The sequence below is a fragment of the Gasterosteus aculeatus genome, chromosome 3 (genome assembly GCF_964276395.1).
Source record: "Gasterosteus aculeatus chromosome 3, fGasAcu3.hap1.1, whole genome shotgun sequence".
Lineage (NCBI taxonomy): Eukaryota > Metazoa > Chordata > Actinopteri > Perciformes > Gasterosteidae > Gasterosteus > Gasterosteus aculeatus.
This window is the reverse complement of record NC_135690.1, coordinates 8,860,534-8,881,101: the sequence shown is the minus strand read 5'-3', so window position 1 is coordinate 8,881,101 and position 20,568 is coordinate 8,860,534. Positions and strand designations below refer to the sequence as shown.

The following is a 20,568-nucleotide window of genomic DNA, read 5'->3' as shown; positions in this document are numbered from 1 at the left end:
GAGAAAACACGGGGACGCACAAGGCCATCAGAGAGATTAACACGAGGCTGTATGAGGCTGTAGATATTAAAAAAATGGAGAAAAGGGGCCTTAAATGTGTCGTACGTCTCGTGTGCATGCGTGTTTGCGAGCGAGAGAGGGAGAGACGGATGGAGCGCGGGATCGGGGGATATAGAGCCTAATATGATGGGGTAAATGAGGTGTAATGGCAATAACATGGAGTGACAGCAACTACACCAGTGCATTATGGGGTTAACCAAGGCCAGGAGTCACTGACCTTCTCCTTCCCCCTCCCCCGAGACAGAATTATCTCTCAGTAAGGAACAAACACACACACACACACACAAATACACTGATAATGAAGATGTGGTCGCAGGGTGGCCATATTTTGCCATTTAAGAATATTAGGATGGAAATTTCCCCAACGCTATCACCATTCGAGCAGAGCTGGGTAAAAATGAGAATTTCCCAGTCATGCACTGATTTTGTGCAAGACTGGTCAGACACTCAGCAAAACAAAATTAAATACCTACAGGCTCTGTTACACGGCGAAAAATAATTAAGCGGGGGCTTCATAACACTTTAATTTAGCATTGGCATATTCTGTGAGTCCCAGTGTAAATATACTGTTGGGTCATGCATGTGGCTAAGCGTGTGTCTGTGTGTTTGTGTGTATGTGTGTGTCTGAGAGAAAGGAAAAAAGGCATTTATGAAATAAAAAGACACTGCAGGCTTCAGGTGAGAAATTAGAAATATTAGCATATTTATTACAGCAACATGAAAGACATTAGGATGCCTGTACCCTTTATAACAAGCAACGCTGAGGAAACTAGAATGCTGACAAATAAGCATTGTACGGTGGCCAAAGGAAGGGGGGGTGGGGGGGAGGGATGAATGAGGGTCACTCTTTAACACTCACAATACAGACCTGGCGGGGTACTGAGGACACATGGTTTTGTGTATAAGTAAATCAAACCTTACCTAGGGTGAATAGTGAGCGTATGATCTCGACATTATTCAAATGTTTGACGTGGGAGTGTTGAATATGTTTTAAAGCGATATTGTTGCATCTCACCTGTTTTTTTGGAGTGATACTTAAAATTGTCTTGTTCTAATCCTGACATTGTAACAGACAATTTGCCAGTGAAAATCATATATTGTTATTCAACCTATAATCAAATTGAATGTCTTATGACTCAATGAAAATAAGTAGAAACAATCAATTTCTGGAATCACCTTTTACAGGTGAAAACCTTTTAAGATTTATGATACGACATATTAACTTTGTTCTGCTTCGAGGAATCAAAGAGAAGGTCTTTTTGAAGAAAGGGTCTCTGGGATGTTACATGTAATCTTAAGAACACAGATAAATAATACCTGTACATATACTTTACTCTTAATATCGCCTCTATAGGGCAACAGTGAATAAGGCATCTAAAAGGCCGGCGGTCAAGAGTAGTCCGCCAGAGTGAAATCATGGAGTTAGCAAGAGTAGAATGTAGTTTCATACTCTCCGAATTAAATTACATTTTTATTGTATTTGCAAACAATAAGGCTGAAAAAATACAAACGCCTCATAGTGGTTGAAATGTTCACTCTTTGACCCACTGAGGCTGCCCACAAGTTATGGCCCCCTCGGAAACAGTTGCTAAGCTTTTTGCTGTCGATTGGCACGTTGAGAGATGCAAAAGTCTCAAATTATTTTTTAAATCCTTGATTTCTGACAAGCATAGACAAAAAAAACTTCTAGTTTTTGGACATTAACATAATTTCATCCTGGCTAAAATCGACCAGTGTCAAAAACATATTTGATAGCTGTAGCTAGCTAAGCTATCTAAGCTTGCTTTAGCATTTTTTTAGTGTTTCCTGCTAACTTGTTTTAAATTGAAAACCCTGTACAAAAAGGTTAAAGAGGGGTCACACTTTAATTATCAACAACACGGCCCATTTTTAACATTTCAAGGGAAAAGGCTTTTAGTATGAAAACCAACCAATGTGCTTGGTACATGAAGCGCCATCTCCTTGGCTGTTGGCTGCTCTGCTATAAACCTAAAGAATCCAATAATAGGTTTCAACAACAGCCGACCTTGACAGTAACTCTTAAAGCATCAAATACCAGCTTCAAGTGAGGGGAGGGGGGGATGCAAGCGGTTGAAGAACTACTTGTGCTCTTTTGCCCGTGCATATTGGTTTCTGAAATGCTGAAAAAAGTTGCCACCTTCCAAAGTCTTTCTATGCCAAGTACATGCAACTTGCTCCAGCATGCGGATGTGATTGAAAGGTCTTCTGTTCCTAGCTACGATTGCTAACCTGTGATTGGACCCCTCCCCCCAAAAATGTGTTTTTGGGGGAGGGGTTCAGCGCTAATTTGATCTATGGAAATGTCTAATCTCTGACCCTTCACTTCCATCCTTGCAGTGGTAACCTTTGTATGTAAGCATTCTTTTTTAAGGACACAGGCTTAAAAAGTGCATGTCATTACTGTTTAAGGGGGGTATGCAAGTTACGCTAGAGTATCAACAAGGGAAGTTCATTCTACTCATTCTAACGATACGGTAGAGCTGCAGTCACTGCCACCTGTCAATCAAAGCTGACGCTCCGCACCATGCTACATTCCTTTGTTCATACCAACAAATCCCCTCCCTTCACTTTTCTCCTGTGTAACCTGCTCCTGAACGAGAGCTTCAGAAATCTCTTTCACAATAAAAGGACATCATAGTCATCATCATTGTTGTCATTACAAACATTCTAACATTTTAAATCAACGCTGTACATATTTTACACTATAATACAATAATATATACTGTACCTTTTGCCACTGTTGGTCCTATGGAGTACCACATAAATTATAATTGGGTTTGGGAATACACTAAAGCAGGTTTAGTGTGATAAATGCAGAGCACAAGAGGGTCCCAATATATCTAACTTTGTATTTAATGCGATAAGCAGCAGTTTCCCTTTGATAAGGGAAAAAACAAAAACAAACCAATTGGTTTATATTTGCTGTAAACAGGGTTGTAAATTTAGCGTTTCAGCGATGGTTTGAAACTTGGGTAGCTTGAAATAGGCTGGCATGACAGGTAACAAGTAATTAGGACCGAACAAGACACACAAATCAACTTTCTTTATAAAGTAAAATGTACCCTCTTGTGTTGGCTCGGAGTAAAATCAACGCTGGGGAAATGCTGGAAGAAGGGTGTATTCAGAGGCTCCTTCTCATCAAGCAGACCATTTTAACAAAACACTGCATTTACTGTGGCTGGCCTCATATTACCATCCAGCCATAGGAACTGATGAAAGGACGGAGTACTGTATAAATTATGCTAAATTGCCCAGGTGAACATTTCAAGGTTACTTTACTTGGCACAACACTGGAAAAAACATGGTAGACATTCTTAACTGTGTCGACTCTATGATGAGCGTGGCATCCCCTTCCCTCCACACAAAAACACTAGAACTTTCTTAACACACCTGAAACGTGGGACGGTTAACTTTTGGACTTGAAATATTCCAGACATCATCACACTGTAACGGCTGAATAAACAATGTTGTTTGGAATACACAGTCACTTATGGAAGAAGAAAAACGAGCCTGTGATAACTGCAGCTGACTGTTTCCGTTGCACTTTGATACATCACGAGCGCAAGCAGACAAGCAAAGGTGCACAGGGTCTAGTTGCAATGGAAGTGGGTCTTAGAGCCGTCTCTGGAGAAGCCCTTGTCCTGGTTAAATACACAATTTAAAAGGACTACTACTTCCATCCTACATGAGCTAATAAAATGGAGATACCGCTCTGTCTCTAAAAGGTCCAGTTTTTCTGTTACCCTCAACCTACACATTCATGTCATTCGTAATCTCTGCTCACTTATTGGCTTTCTGTATACAATGGAGGGGGCCATACATTTACTAGGGAAGAACCCCCGTTAAGGTTGAGCAATATAAACCTCACCACCAATACAAACATTAGGTCCATCTCTACGGTTGTGGCACACACAGCCCATATAAACATATATCTACACATATACATTTCTTCTGACCCTTTTTAAGCTCTTAGAACGGAAAACAAAAGGACAGTTAAAAAATAAAAAAATGTACACCTCACAGACATTGATGATCATTATATTCTAACTTTTTTTGTGTCACTTTTTTTGTTAACATTTTTTTTTCTCTTTGTAGAGCTGATATGTGGTGAAATGTTCTGCGGTGGACGCGTGTCTCTCTGCTGCTCTGTAACGGTGCCGGTGTTGCTCGGACTTTGAGTGCCAAAGCCCATGGAGGATGGGAAGAACGGTGAAGCTGCGAGAGGGTGAAGGAGGCGAGCGTCCATGTTGTCTCTGTCTCGGTGTATCTCGAAACCAGTGAAGGCCCGAGCTCAGAGTATCCATCACGACTCCTATTCAGTGGGGAAACTCCAATACAGGAGCCTCCGTTTTCAGCTCTGTCGCACTGTGTGTTTCTGAGGGAAATTGTTATACTTGGACGTGCGTCCCCTGGCTCTGCAGGTTCTCCACGCTAGACAAAATCTTCTTCTGGTGCCCGGCAAGAGTCACACCCATCTTAGCCAATTCACTACAAGGAAGAAAGAAAAACAGTATTTCATTCAACACAAATCAACAATCGTCATTTTCTCTCAAATACCAAGCCTCTGCCGATGTCCAAGATAAAAAAATACCCTTATTTAATTTGAAAAGACACTCAAGTGGCGTGTACTATGTCTTTTAATGTCGATGTTGACCTATTGAGGGCTTCATTTAACTGGGATGAGTCACCAGCCATTTGTACCTGACACTGATGTAGAGGATTGAGTCCAAGCTGACATATCCAGCACTGGAAAAGTTCTCCTTATACTGGCCCATCTTGATGGCCTCCAACCACTCATCCACTGTGTTCACACTGAGCTCTGGGGTGGACGGGTCCTCCCTGCTGGGATACAAAGCACACTCACGACTCAATGAAACGTGGTCCTGTTGAGTGGCTACAGTAAGTAATAGTAGTCGATTGGTGCCGAAATCCACTACTTGTTCGGAGCTGTTATTGAGTCCAATTGAGTCAGGGGCATTCATAAGAATTCAAAGCGTAAGCAGCACACAAGAGGAGCCAGTTAGTGTTCGTGGTGCTCTGTCTGCATTTGGACCTAAACACAACAAATACAGTCGGACAGACTCAATTCCTCTGCGAAAAGAAACTACAAACCCTAAAGTAACCAACCCATTAGTGGGTAAGTATGCTTGATGATCCATCCCCTCGTCTCCCGTATAAACACACAGACTCTATTACTTGTTGATTTGCTTTCTATTGCTATTTGTGTTTATTCATGTGCATTCTCAAACTTGGTGAATACCTTGAAAATGTGGTACCAGTTGAATCTGCAGTAACATGCGATAAGCACTTACATACTGTACATACAGTATATGCTTCGGTTAAAGTCTATAAGGCCTGTGTATGAGACTTCTCTCTGGTCTTCAGAGTGCAGGATTTTGTTAGTCGCTCTCTTCGGTTGTCTTTTCAGTTGAGCTGGGATTATATTTTTTATCTTTTATAAAGGGTCTTCTTTCGTCTTTGACACACGATGTATGCTGGCCTGCTTCTTAACATCAGTTAAATGATATCCTGTGGTTGTGTGCATGAATGTGAAACCGACAACCCTGGTTTCCTACCTTTCCTTTAACAAATGCTGCTTTTCTGAGATAACAGAAGAAAGGGATATTGAGGGCAAAAACGGACAAAGTAGATTTACAAGGTAGATCTAAAGCAGTCATTATGTCTTCTCTATGAATGTACCGTCCTATAAACTAATCCACGCTTTTGCCAGACTGCTTGCATGTGTGTGAGTGAGTGAGTGAGCTGAATTCAGGATTTAAAAGCCCGGCTTTCCCCCACTGACCATGCTGAGCTGTTGGCCAGCTCTCTGAGGCTGGCTGGGTTTCTGATGAGCTTGTCCAGGATTGTGACAATCTGTCCAAACTTTGGCCTGTCGCTGCGTCCCTTCTCCCAGCAGTCCAGCATGAGCTGGTGCAACACAACGGGACAGTCCATGGGAGCGGGAAGGCGGTAACCTTCATCTATTGCTTTGATCACCTGTAGCGAGAGAATCCGGTTCCAGATCAATACAAGAGAATGAAAAGGTCCTGGAAATGGAATTCTTAAAGGTAACAATTGAGCTACAGATCAAGGAATACATAGTGGTCACTGTGTAAGTGTAAGTGTTTGTGACTCACATCCTGGTTGGACATCTCCCAGTAGGGTCTCTCTCCGTATGAAATCACCTCCCACATGACGATGCCGTAACTCCACACATCGCTGGCAGAAGTGAACTTCCTGTAGGCGATGGCCTCCGGAGCCGTCCATCTGATGGGGATCTTCCCTCCCTAGAGGTGGTTCACAACAAATTCGGAGCGTATTGAATATGTCACCCTGAACTTGCTGTTTTGCGGCACTGCTGCCTTTAAGAACAAAGCAGGTGAGACTATACACTAATTCAGACCACCCACTCCATCATTAATCTGCCCACAACACAGAGGGTACGTTTGCGCCAGCGTTTATGCTTGCAATTGACTTTCTTATGCCATCTTTTTTCTTCTATTGCCTTTGTTGTTGATGCACAGATCAAACAGATTCCACAAAGCCCACTGAATGGACGGAATGGGCGGTAAGATCCGCACACCATCTCTCTCACATCCACCCACAAACACACAGCTCTGTGTGCTTTTTAAAATGCAGCCACTGCCTCTGCACCGCCCAGCATTTCCCATCCCTGCTTGGTCAAAGTCAAATGAAAGACAAAGCTGCCAAGTCACTCGGCACTGTACTTTTGTTTCCAGCACCCCAAGTCCGCCCCTTCTCCTTCCTCTTTTTTCTTCTTCTTCTCTTAACTGCTCTCGCTGGATCCTTCGCCTGCCTTCCCTTATTCTCTCTCGCTCTCTTTCTCTCAGCCTCCCCTCGATCTCAGTCTTATTTGATATCCTCTCTCTCCCTCTCTCTCTGTGTGCCTCTTCCCCATCTCCGCCTCAGCCTCACGCCTGCAGCTCTCCGTCTCCTGACACCAGTGTGTGTGTGTGTGTGTGTGTGATTGCAATAGAGCAGTCAGCGGCTGATACGCTCCTCCCAGGGCAATGCTAATGCCATATTAAAAATAACATCCACAACACTTCCTATGAATTTGAATAATGCCATCTCCTCATGGGCATTTTACTCCGCAGTGGTTTAACTCACTGACGTTTGAGTTACTTCATTCTCTCTGTTCTCTGTAGGAGGATTGGGATTACCAAGAGACTTTTCTACACGCATGCAAAAAATGCAGGTTTGCGTGTACGCATACATCCGTTGTGCGAACACCATATCATCAGCTGCCTCTCATGGCCTCGTAGACAACTTCACCAGTTTGAAAAAACGTCTGCATTGTAGTAAAGTTTTAGGGCGCTATCGTAACCATCCACAGCGCATGGACCAAAGTGCATGGCTTAAGTGTATTTAGGGGGCGCGGTCCCTGTAGTTAGCCAGCCCATAATAATAAAGCGCAAGAGGCAAAGGAGGTTATATTAGGCCTCTTAATTAATCACTGGTGCGTTTTGGGCGTAACATGAATTAAACCAATCAGATGGTCGTCTCCCATTACCTTTTATAGCCGGATGCGCCTGCACTCGGCACATTGCCAGTAAGAATGCGGACTTGGCAAATTGGAGAAGCAAGCCGTCTTTCTACTAAGGACACAGATTTGCTCTAGCGAGAAGGGAACGTTCGCTGAGAGACTCTCTACCAGAGCAGTGAACCCTCCTTCTGTTCCGTCTTGCAATAAGCTGCCCCACCAACTGCTGCAATATCCTGCGACTACGCTGATAACCTGATCAACTCAAGAGGAACTGTGTGCGCGACAGGCAGGGAGTATGCGTGAGCCCGCAAATGATCGGAATAAGGCACCATCTAAATAGCGGTAAATCTACTCCAGCGATCACCTCAGGCCAAGTTATAGTCGGACAACGGCGCAATTTGCTTTCTGCTTCCTCAAGAAAGCATGGGCAATAAAACGGCCGCGGTCTGAATGTAGCAATGACAGTTGCGCTGTGCACCGGGTGTAGGACAAGCCCCTAAAAGCCTTGCCTAGTAGTGCAGAGATGTTTTTCGAGCCCTCACAGGTGCACTCAGTTCCTAAGCTGTAATAACTGAGACCTTACGTATCCTTATTGGATGGTTGTTTTCTCCCAATTCTTCAATCTTGGAAAGCAACGTACTTAATTTCCTGAGCAAAGTGTTTCCATGCATAATTTTCAATTAGATATTTAAAGTTGTACCAGATCTGCTTTCCACACATTTAGTTTGAAGTGCCTGTGCTTTTTGCTGTGGGAATCAATGCCAGCATAATTGGTTTATGCAGGTTGTCACTCCCCCCATGTCCTGGATCATTTCCATAAACTTTCCGAACTGCTTCATTTCACACTTTGCGGCCAAGTTTAGAGGCTCGACTGCAGCGCAAGAGCCAGAAATATTATTCAGAGGTTCTGTGCACATTTAAGAGCGACCAGCTGTGCCTCCGGTGCTCGTGTTTGTATGTGTGAATGTTGAGAGCACCAAATGGATACGCGGGAACTTGCTGTCCGCTCTGATCACACGCTGTGTTAGAGTGGCCTGCCAAGTAGAAAATGACACGTATTGCTCTTCTTCTTTGGGTTTGTTTGGGTCGACTACGTTTAGGATCATGTCTGATTATCCTCACGTCCTTTTCAGATCAACTCAATCTAACAACATACAGGTCGATGGGTGAACTGTAATTGGAGGTAACGTTGGTTTGTGACTGAGGGTGTCTCACCCTCGTAGTGTAGGCGGCCTCTGGGTCGTCCTCCAGAACTCGACTCAGCCCAAAGTCGGACACTTTACACACCAGGTTGCTGTTGACCAGGATGTTCCGAGCCGCCAGGTCTCGGTGAACGTAGCTCATGTCCGACAGGTACTTCATGCCGGAGGCGATGCCGCGCAGCATGCCGACCAGCTGGATCACCGTGAACTGGCCGTCATGTTTCTGTGTGTGGAGACATGGAGAGAGACAGAGAGATTAATTAATACACAGCACAAGGTAAATGCTGACGGTGAGCCACAACATGGGGGGCATGGTGATCAGGACCAAGTCCTGCAACAACCTCAGCAGGAAGTAAAAGCTCAAGCCGGGATCATACCATCTGTAATGGCAGCAATCTGTGCTTTTGTCTCTAAGCTACACTAAAGCTCATCCAGCTCTTGCTAACTCAGGCTTCGACCTCCCTTTGCAAGTGGCAAATAAAAGGTGAATCCCTCCACCCGGCGATCAATGGAGAATTCCCCAGAAGAAAATCCTGTTTCCAGATTGGATCATATCTGATAAAGCAGTCAAAAGTAGCCTCCCGGACACTGACCTCGTATGCAAGCAGAGCTCACTGGATTTCATATCTGAGCCGCGTTTGGCAGAGCCTGCTGATCGATGACGGTCCTGCTCACCTTCCTCCGCCAATTATTTCTGCCCCGGGCCAACGGCCCCCGTTTAAAAGCCATCCATGTTATCAGTCACCCCCTCTCCTTTACATCGTCTCTCCTTCCCTCTGTGTCTTTGTTCCCTCCATCCATCTCTGTCTGTCCTCAGTCACTGTCCCAGAGAGGGAGAGAGAACTCTGTATTACTTTGAGTCCGTCTCCATCTATCCATCTCCACTCATCTTTCTACATCTGTGCCCCCCCCCCCCCCCCCCTCACCCCTCGCCCACCACCCCTCTCCTTTCTCTACGTTCTTTCTCGCTCACTCGCTGGGCAGCTGTGGAGTAAGTTAATTAGCTGGTGGTTTTGTGAGATGCTGATTGATTGGACTGTCTAACAAACCTACAGACTTCCTCTATCAATCTTCCCACCGCATTGCATTGCCAGGAAGGCGGAGGGAGGGTGGGCAGAGAGGGGAAAGGGAGCGCAGACAAATGCAGGGCAGACAGGTGGGACAAGTGGATGAAGGAGATGGATGAGAAAGGTGACGATGGAAAATGAGACTTTCGGGCAGATTCTGGCATAATATTTCATTTTTACCGCAAAAAAACTAAGAAGGAAACAAACACTACGGAAAAGCATTGAAAGGCCGCTGGAGGTTTTCTATATTTCTGAGGGACGACTGCTTAATAAACGGTCATCGTAATTAAAGACACATATGGATGCCAGGAGCACGGATGAGTTGTAAAACCCATAAAATTCCATAATTATATTGAGCCACTGCGAACACACTTTACGACCCGCATTACAACACAACATGCATGTGCTGTATGTGTGTACGTGCCGTCTTGCGTGTGCGTGTTTCAGGCCATTTTTTCTCTGTCATATTCCATTTCATTTTGCCTCAGTGTTGCTGATGGGACTGGTGTCTATTTAGCAATGGGCCCATCATCACAGACTTTATGGCTTTAGAGCACTGCAGTGATTTTACTGGCTCACAAGCAGTTCTGAATATGAATCAGGGGGACTGTCAATGTGAGGCACATCAGGGCTGCAACAAGCCATTCATCTGAGTGTATGTAAAAAACCCAATTTATGGCTCCGTGGCTAAATCAATACTGCTATGTATGCTACAGATGAGTCCTCAAACGCACATTTATCAACATTTCAAACGTTATGTGCTTGTCTTCCGCGTCTGCAATGTCATCCATACTTTTGTGGATATAATTGACATGAGAAATACTCCAAAATCATCCGTCAACTATGAGGAGGTAGGTTTAGATTTTGTGAGTTAATCCGCTTGTAGGTTTGTGAATTGTGTGGCCGAGGACTCATTTGTTAAAAACATCAATTGCTGTAATGACATATTGAGTGACAGGCTCCTCTAACTCTTGTCATAATGTCAATTTCAAACGCAATACCTCCAAAGCCACCCTTTGATTTTTTACATTCTGTCCCCAATAAGGAATTCAGCATTAATCATCAGTTAGATTTGCTTTTCCAGCCATTTTAAAATGCTATTTGAAGTCTATGAACTCCTTTTTTTGTCAGTCTCTTCCATGAGATAATTTTCACATTAAGATAAATGTCTTTAGTTGTATTTCTTTACTCATTTTTTACTCTGTTCATTCATATTTTTCTGGAGCTTAGACCATGATAACTTTCACATAAAATGGTATTTATAGTCTATTATAAATATTACAGATGCCATTTATACTTCTACTTTTGCAAAATTGTGATTCCTTTTTCATTACCGGTTGTATTGCGTGTATTTTAGAGGGTGTGACACTGAATACAGTACATTCCTACTGTGGTGATGTTGATAAAACAAATTTGGTTGAGCTTAAATTCTGTTCATTTTAGAGACTTGGGTCCTCAGTGGTAAACTTTTATTACTGAATAATATAAAAGACATCTTCTGTTTTCATCTATTCTCAAAGGATATGCCCTCAAGGACAGCAATTTGGAGGAGCGAAGCTACAATGTTCATTCATTTCCCACATGGCCTTGGTAAAGGCGTCCGGACCGGGCCTTGGAGCAGATTTGTGAGTTGTGTTCCTTCCAGCTGAGCTGTGTGACTCACCTTGAGAAAAGTATCCAGAGATCCGTTTTCCATGAACTCCGTTATGATCATCACTGGTTTACCTACGGAGGCACATAACAAGGCAGCTGTTATTGGGGCACGGTTACAAGGAAGAAAGACACCAACTATAAAGAGACGCAGAAGTAGTCGAGTCCACAGCTGTGACCGGCCTCCCTCTGTCTCTCCGTCTCTCCGCCTCTCTCCAGGGGATAACATGGCATGTCGTCATCAGTCACACTGACAGCTTCTAATCAGGCTCTCCATAAACGCCAGGAGATAATTGGAATGGACCAATCCTCTAGAATGAGTGTGTGTGTGTGTGTGTGTGTGTGTTATGGGGCCTCCTGAGATCTCGTGAATACTAATCAGGATCAAGGGGAAGGGGGTTGTGGTTGGATCGCGACGTGCACCTGCACGAGTGCGTGTTTGTGTGATGAAGAGCTGGTTGACTGACAGGCCACTGTGCACCGTGGTCCCCCGCACGCCATCCGCCGGGGCTTACAAATGATGAACAAAGTACCTGCAATCACATGTACACAGGCACACGCCCGTTCCCCCGAAAAACAACGGTAGTCTGCGTTGCACGGGGCTCCTACCAACCCCCCCTTTGCAGCAGAGCCGTGGCAACAAACACACAGTGTGCAAATGACGGCCTGTGACTGCGCTTGTGCAGGGCTGGTAGACGCAAAGCGCACGTCAGTTTTTTTCTTTTTATCCCAATGCCACATAACTCCATCAAATTCTAAATTTGAATTTTGAAATGAATTGAATTACATTGGAAAATATATTACCAGTAATTAAATCAAGAGTTAAAGAGTGTAATACAAATTAAAAGATAAAAGAGGGAAGAGATGGATGGATGGGACAAGCGAGAAGGGAAGTAGAGAAGACAGAAGGAAAGGAAAGAAAGGAGGAAACGAGAGGGGAGAAAAAGAGGGAGAGGAAAGGAAAGGAGGAGGGGTCCAATGCTTGTCGTGGAAAGACAACACCACCGAGACCTACAGTGAGATTGTAGGTAAAGACAGCAATACATCACCTTAAATGAATTCACTATCTCACTGCAGCAAACACACACACACACACACACACAAACACAAACAGTCGCCTGGTCTCTGGTCGTGGTGTCTTTTCTGACAGTAACATTAGTCTCAGGGATAAAAGTGAAATAGAATTGGATTTTCTTGTGCTGGGGGTGAGGACTGCTGGTCACATTTATCTCCACACGGGGCCTGTGCTGTGTGTGGTGTGTCACTCCGTGTGTGCGTGTGTGTGCGTGTGCATGTGACAGAGCTGGTTTCAGGGCACGACAAGTGGATTTGGGGGGATGACCGTCTGATTTTAGCCGTGATCCGGGGGGCGGAGGACATAAGTGTGCTTTTGTGTGTGTGTTTGACACAGCTACAGATAAAACTGTTGATGGGTTATATCCTGACTGAAAGGAGGTCTGGCTTCACAGCCTTCTGTCCACCAAGGGAGGCGTGTGTGTGTGTGTCCGCCTGCACAGGTGTGTGTGTGTGGTTGGTTGGGTCTAAGACCCTGTGAGCCCATATAGGTTACCAGTAAAGGAGGATATTACTTTCGGGGACACGGTGTTACAAGAGAGAAGCCCAATGAAAGCCATTCATCCCGTTGTGTCGGCTTAGAGGTCCGTGTTAGCTTAGCACGTCATTTACACACACACACACACACATATAAGGACAAACACTGCTATCACACCTGTCATACAGAATCACCCCTGCAATGCTGAAAGATAACAGAGGTTACTAATAAAACAGACCACACGCACACGCTAACTATTAGCTCATTCTGTCCCTTTCTGTTAAGAGCCAGCACAAACAGACGCACACACTCGACGACAAAATGAACCCCTTCCAGTGCTTTCAGCTACTTCATCACATGCCATCCTCCTTTCACACACACACACACACACACACACACACACACACACACACACACACACACACACACACACACACACACACACACACACACACAGGCAGGCAGGACGGAGCCTCTTCAACTAAACTCGGAGCTCCTCACTGAAAAAAACACATTTTTGAGCGCTCTGCAATTTCCTCCTGAAAGCACATAATTAACTAATCACATTCACATTCATTCAAACGTACAGCCTTCCTTCACCTTTAGAAATATCGCAGCCGAAATATCGCAGCTAGAATCCCAGTGTGTTTGCGTGTGTACCGATTGAGTATCGATGCCCTGCCGGGGGAAGTGTGTTATTGAAAGATCTTCATTAAGTGAAAGAAGAAAGTCTGGACCCTGCTTTCCTCCGGATAGAGCATGGATTATTTAGGCCTCACTTGTGTGTCATTTGTGAATTGGTGTGTTTGTGTGTGTGTGCAATAATGGAGTCTATACAGTAAATCTAGTAAATGACATTATGAGCGACGTGCGTGTGCGTGTGTGTGTGTGTGTGTGTGTGTGTGTGTGTGTGTTGGTGCGGGTGCAAACAAAAGTGATGCAGTGTGTGTTTACATCTGGACAATCACATTATCAGCGGCTACCTGTGTTTGCGCCAGTGGGGCCGCATTACCGCGTTATTGGATGAGACGGCCCAAGGTACAAACGAGAAAATTAAATAACTGCTGTACTGATTAATGTTAAGGCTCTGGACTAAGTGATACGATGCTTTTAACACGGGACAGATGAGAGGTTGCAGGGGTGAGGAGAGACAGTGAGACAGAAACTCAATAACCTTATCTGCACCCCTCTCCTCACCTCTCTCACCCCCTCTTTGCGTTCTCATCTCCTCTCATTTCCTCACGTTTGAGTCCTCGCAATCTCTCGCCTCGTCTGCCCCCCCCCCTCCGCCCCCCCCGCTCATATCTCTTCCCACATCTTCCCCACTTCCTTTGGCCTCATTTGTTTTCAAGCCCCACCTCCTCCTTTCCTCGCTCTTGTGTCCCATCTCATCCGTCCCCTCACGTCTCCCCTCCGTCCCGCGCCCGTTGTCTCCCTTTTTCTTACTTTCCCCCGCCTGTTTCTCCTCTTCGTCGTTTGTCCCCACGGCACCAATCTCCAGATCTGCATACGTATTCAAAACATGAATAACCTCAAACGCTCCGTCAGGGAAGATTGAAACACGTATTATTCTCGCACAAAGACACACAGTTAAAACTAATCACTAGTTTCTTCAAACAAGAAGACGGATGGAGAAGACGGTTTTGATGGCACCTTTGCAGCTCTGTATGTGTGTGTGTGGAAGGGGGGTGGGAGGGGGGACAAGGGCGACGGGGGGGGGGTATGTGGGCAGATGAGATGGAGCTCGGTAATTGAGGGTTTTCCAAATGAGCCGATTGTCGCAGCGATTGTAAAACACATAAAGGATAGATGGATAAAATGAGGGACAGGGAGATGAGGGGAAGATAAGGGAATGGAGGGGGGAGGGAGGGGAGGCGTGCGCTGCGCTTTCCTGATGTGTAGAGAGACAGATAGAGAAAGGAATGACCTTTTTTTTTTTTCCCTCCATTTCCGCGTGTGGCGCTGTAATTAGCATGACAATAGCAACAATCAGGTGACAGACAGCCGAGTGGGTTATTAACGTGGCACATGGCAAAGGCTGAGGGCTTATGAGGGTTAGGCAGAAAAAAAACAGTAATGAAAAAAAGGAGAATTCAGACAGTCGCAATAAACGCAAACACAATGCAAAACACAGCTGTGCAAAATTCAACAAAAAAGAACAACACTGTAACCATCCGTGATTACTGCTACAACTTCTATAATGATGTAACTTTAGACCATCATTAATGATAGCCATCATTCAAAAGTGCTCCATCTCAAATGTGCTTATTCGCTCCCTTCGCCTGGAGTCAGATGATGATGAGCTCATGTCTGGCCGTTAAATGCGAAGCTACAGCCAGTAGCTGATTAGCTTAATCTTATCACAAAGGCGAGTGACGGACGCGTAGCTCAAGGTCTCTGCACGTCACACTCTGTTTGTTTAACGCGCACGCACTGCGACCTTGGTCGCAGCCAGGTTAGCTGTCCCCCCTTTAACTGAAGTCCTTATGCAAAGTTGAGCCAACAGTGTCGGGGCTGCAGATGGATACGAGAGTGACATTCTCATCCGAAACAACTCTCATCAATGAGTATATTTCAGAGGTCATTTACCATTTTTCTTGTCTGATATCCTCACATCCAAACTTTCATGAGATTCTTTCTACTGCCGTTCGTTCTACTGTGACACAGCTATACTTCCGCTCTAGCATAACTGTGACAACTAGTACCACTTTGACTAATAGCACTCCTATAACTTCTTCTGCCCCTCCTTATACCTATAAAAAACGATCCAGCACACCTGAGCCCGGAGCAGTCAGGGTCAGCCTTGCTGATTGGGCCGAGGCCGGGGGTGAAGGAACCAGCTGGTGCTGGAGAATAAGGGCTGAAGGAATTATTGACCCACTCACCCCCCTCGCACCCTGGGCTGCGACCTGTGAAACGACTGCTGCGCTGGTTGTATTTGTTTCTGAGGAGCTCTATCAGCTTCCCAATGTGCCGTGAAGACAAGTGAGATGAGTCTCACAAAAAGAAGTTCATGGATGCTCGTTAGATTCCCGCCCCGCAAAAAAACAGCAAACACAAACGCGTTGTTCTATTCATAAAAAGTGCCTGATTATGTTAAAGTTTCCTGTTAAGCCAATCATTCAGCAGTCAGCAGAACATCTCAAGGATTTGGACTCGGTCTTGAATTTATTCTGGTATGTTTAATCAGAATGGCTGGTGCCATTGAAAAGAAAGTGTTAGTTGCTGTAGTTCTTTTTCAAACGGCCTCAATCAACTGTTTCAAAGGTCAAGTCAGAGTTAACAGAGAGAGAGAGAGTGAGAGAGAATAAGAAATGTGGTTCACTTTCTTATGAATTCTGCTGAATATTCATGAGGCCAAAATCACATCCAATTAACTTTAAGGATTTATTAATATTCATGATAAAAGCCTATGCATATGCATTTGCTCTTTTATTGTTGGCCTAAGTGCCACTGAGCACCGGTGTGTGTGATGGACTCGAGATCTTTGTGTGTGTGTGTGTGACAGAGGGGGTTCGGGGGGGACTAGACTAGCAGAGGGGGGGGGGGGTATTTTATTTGTCTGACTAAGTCTCTCTTCCTATTGCTTGTCTGTTGATCTCCACGAAACGTCTGCATCAAAAGGCGTCAGCCCAGAGGGGGATTCTTTAAACACTGTTTCAATGCGGTTCTAATGGAATACTCCCCATTTAGTTGCTATTATTTTACACATTATTCAGTACACTGCCATCAAATCCAGAACACAGATATCGCAGATTACAAATGCTATCGGTTAATCAGGAGCTCGTATGGCGTAATCAATTGAAATCATGATGTCTGTGTTGGAGATCATATTTTTTGAGATTTTAAGTAAAGGATCATATAATTGGTTAGAGATAACCATTTGCTATTGATGTATCATTCCAAAATGATGAGAACCAGGGCAGACACACCATCCACAATAACAGTTTGGTCATGAAGCTGGAGATACCCAGCAGCAAGGCTTTCCTCCATGCTTTTCGGCAGTGAAGGGCTCATGGGGATTTGCATCAACGGACACCATCGGCCTAAACCACAGAGCAAGTTCTGCTTCTAGTAGGTCCAAAACTGAGAGAAATAAACGTGATGCCATATCTATCCTGCTTAGTGTTGACATTGACATCTGGGTTTGAGCGAGGGGAGAAAAAAAGAAGAAAAAACAGGAGAGAAGTGTGGAGCGCTTGAATGAAAAGATTAGACGCCAACTGGGAGGTACGAGACGAGAGAGAGATGGACAGACTGATTGAGAACGAGGCCAGGCGACAACAAATCGCATATCTTGCTGAAACAGGCCTACGTCTGTGTCTCACAAACACACACACACACACACACACACACAAACTCGCTCTAATTGCACAACATCATTACGTGACACAAGACGAGTGGCTGCATGAGAAGCGGACCGCTGCCGTTCACATGCACAGCGCCATGTGTCATCAAAGTGTTGCCACGGCCAGTTTTAAATCTGGCCCACCAGCAGCTTTGTGAGAGACAAACTGCAGTGTGTGGTTATTGAACCAAACGCGTCACTCACATTTTGTCACGACGCCCTCCAGCCTGATGATGTTTGGGTGGTCAAACTGTCCCATGATGGAGGCCTCGGACAGAAAGTCCTTCCTCTGTTTGTCAGAGTATCCCGCCTTCAGGCTCTTGATGGCCACGTAGATCTCCCTCTTTCCCTGAACACGCAGCCGACCACTGCAAACCTCCCCAAACTCTCCTACACACACACACACACACACACACAAAAAGACGATAGTAATTAGGATTTTGGTTAAGATGTTACCTTTTTTTTTGAGTTATTTAAAATAGTCAACTGCTGTTTTGCTGCCAACTCACCAGCTCCAATGACTCTCTCTATGCGAATGTTGGAAGCATCGATCTCTTTGGCAAAGTCTCGGACAGCCTGGTTGGGGTCTTCGTAGGTGTGAGGATGGATGTAGATCCTACTGCCTGGCAGCTTGACTGCGTGAGCGTGAAGAAAGGAAAATGTGCTGATTTTCTCGTTGAATGTACCGTAATAGTTTATTTGTCCCTCTGGGGAATGGGATCCTCGAGGAATTTCTAGCCAGCAGTTTGAATGCATGTTAGAATGGATGCTTAAATGTGGGTACATCGTTTGAGTGACATTGATAATTAGGATATAATTAAACATGCAACTACTTTGCCAGCAATGGTGTTAAAATGACTCATTACTTTTAACAGGAACTCATAAGGAGTTCACCTTTGCCAGCAAACTTTTACGCAAGTGTTAAACCACTTGGTTTACTACATGTTTTATTGTTATATTTTTCACATGATTAGACACTGAAACATGCACATTTATGATATCCATAGACATATAGATATTATGTGTGTGTGTCTGTGTCTTTACCTCGGCCATGTTGGAACTGCATCTTCTCTTCATCAGGGTCCTGCTTGGCTTTGATGTATCCACAGTGCCTGCAAGAGAAATGCACAGCTGCTTTATGATCGTGTATATTCTGTACACCTATATTATATATACGGATGCTTGAATAGCTGCGCACCCGTGGAAGCCCTTGAGTGTTAATGTGCAATACCACACGGGGGATGAAATGAAATATCTCCAGCTAGAACCGGCCCACGAAGCAAGTAGCGGTGAACTAGATAGCCACTCCTCTGAGACTAGCCTGCAGGAAACTAATTGTTCCTCTTTTTCTCCGTGTTTACCTGCCGATTCTAACCTGAGGTTGAGTGATTGTGCGCGTGCATGTGTGTGTGTGTGTGTGTGTGTGTGTGTGTGTGTGTGCGTGTGTGTGCGTGCATGCAGCACGTCCATATGGAGACAGATCTATGCGTAATGCACACTACTTTTACCCATCACCCAAACAGAAATACACACCTCTATGCACTTTAACCCCCCCCCCCCAACCCCTTTTAAACGGCCCAACCCCAGCGTGCACGCAGACACCCTGCTGGGGGGGAAGAGAGGGGGGCGGTCCAACGATCAAGACAAAGTATTGACAAAATTGATCAACTCAGTCCCACCGTTCAGCTGTCGGGAAGTGTTTAACTTACTCTTGTTACAGACCTCAGTGGGGGGGGGGGGGGGGGGGGGGTGGGGGGTTGTGTTTGGTGTATGGGACAAAAAACATAAAAGCAGTTTCATAGAACCGGCAGCGATACGCAACATAAACGCAGCCTCCTCGTCGCCCCTCCGTTCCCTTCTTGTCCAATGACGCTTTATAGTTAAGCAGGTACAGCAGCAAGCAGTCAGTACGTCTGTCTGTTATGGACATGGATTGATTCGGGCTCAGGGCCAGCAGTAACTGGAAATCAGAGGAGAGAGGGAGGCTAAAACATATTACACAGATTTAACGAAGAAAAGGAGGGGGGGGGGGGGCGAAGAGAGGTAAGATGAAGACAAATAAATAAATAAATAAAGAGATTAAAAAAAAGCAGGGCAGATCTGAAATCACGCAGCAGCAGAAATGGAGGGACGTGGGGTCTCACTGGGCTCAGCAAATCTCAGTCATTTGGTGTTTAATCCCTGTGTTGATTTAACACAGCTGAATGCATGGTGTAACCCAGACATCAATAGGCTCTCCTGGGAATGCCCACACTCACGCACACACATTAGGGTAGAGACTGGTTGCTGGTATTTGGGGATAAAGTGGAGGGGGCTTAACGTTTTCTGGGCCCCACCTGCTTATCAGCTGGGCTCAAGCCAGTCAAACACCAAGGGACCATCATTACCCCCCTGACGCACACTGACACACACACACACACACACACACACACACACACACACACACACACACACACACACACACACACACACACACACACACACACACACACACACACACACACACACACACACACACATAAACACAGAGCCTGGGGGCATGTGTATTGAGCATATGGGGAACGGGGGACATGGGTCACACCTCTGCTCCAACTGTGATAATCCTGTGAGGGCCAATGCCCCCCCACACACACACACCTCCCACACACACACTCACACACACACACACACACACACTTCCCCATCAGTGCTGGATGTGAATCTGTGTGCGTGTGTCTCCACGGGTGCACGGCTGCATATGTGAGTGTTTGTGTCTGATGGGAAATGAACACATTTCCATAGTAATTACAGAGCGACTCATTTCTCCTCTTCAGTTAGATGTGTCATGAATCATTAGTGCTGCAGTCTCAAACGTGCCACAAGACATGACAAGGCTCCGGCTTCTGTTGCCCCCGACCCCCCCCACACACACCCGCCCCCCCCCGACAGCTGCGGCGCTGGGTGTGTTTCAAATAGATATTTTATTATCTACAACTTAATGCAATCGACCAGTAATTAATCTATAAGAAAGTGGAGAAGTGGACTCACAAGGACAATGTTAATACTTGCAGTACAAAAACAACATAACAGATATGAGTCTATTCCAAGTAGAAACAATTAGGCTGCTTATCCCGCATCACCTCAGCATCTCACTTTTCCAATCAACATACATCTCATTGGAA

At 45.2% G+C, this 20,568-nt stretch overlaps 1 protein-coding gene across 3 annotated transcripts in view; it reads right to left on the bottom strand.

Moving 5' to 3' along the window:
• Window positions 1-739: 739 nt before the first annotated feature.
• Window positions 740-20,568, bottom strand: part of epha4b (eph receptor A4b) — a 69,674-nt gene continuing 49,845 nt past the window's right edge. Inside the window, exons 11-19 of one of the 3 annotated variants that reach the window (XM_040171147.2) lie at window positions 18,452-18,519; window positions 17,917-18,042; window positions 17,612-17,797; window positions 11,521-11,582; window positions 8,804-9,013; window positions 6,219-6,368; window positions 5,885-6,078; window positions 4,783-4,923; window positions 740-4,569 (exon numbers count right to left, since the gene is read on the bottom strand). In XM_040171147.2, the coding sequence (XP_040027081.2) occupies window positions 4,470-4,569; window positions 4,783-4,923; window positions 5,885-6,078; window positions 6,219-6,368; window positions 8,804-9,013; window positions 11,521-11,582; window positions 17,612-17,797; window positions 17,917-18,042; window positions 18,452-18,519 (1,237 nt within the window). In that variant the 3' untranslated portion in view covers window positions 740-4,469. The remainder of the gene's footprint in view (window positions 4,570-4,782; window positions 4,924-5,884; window positions 6,079-6,218; window positions 6,369-8,803; window positions 9,014-11,520; window positions 11,583-17,611; window positions 17,798-17,916; window positions 18,043-18,451; window positions 18,520-20,568) is intronic. The other 2 variants (XM_040171148.2, XM_040171149.2) reach the window with 2 other exon arrangements.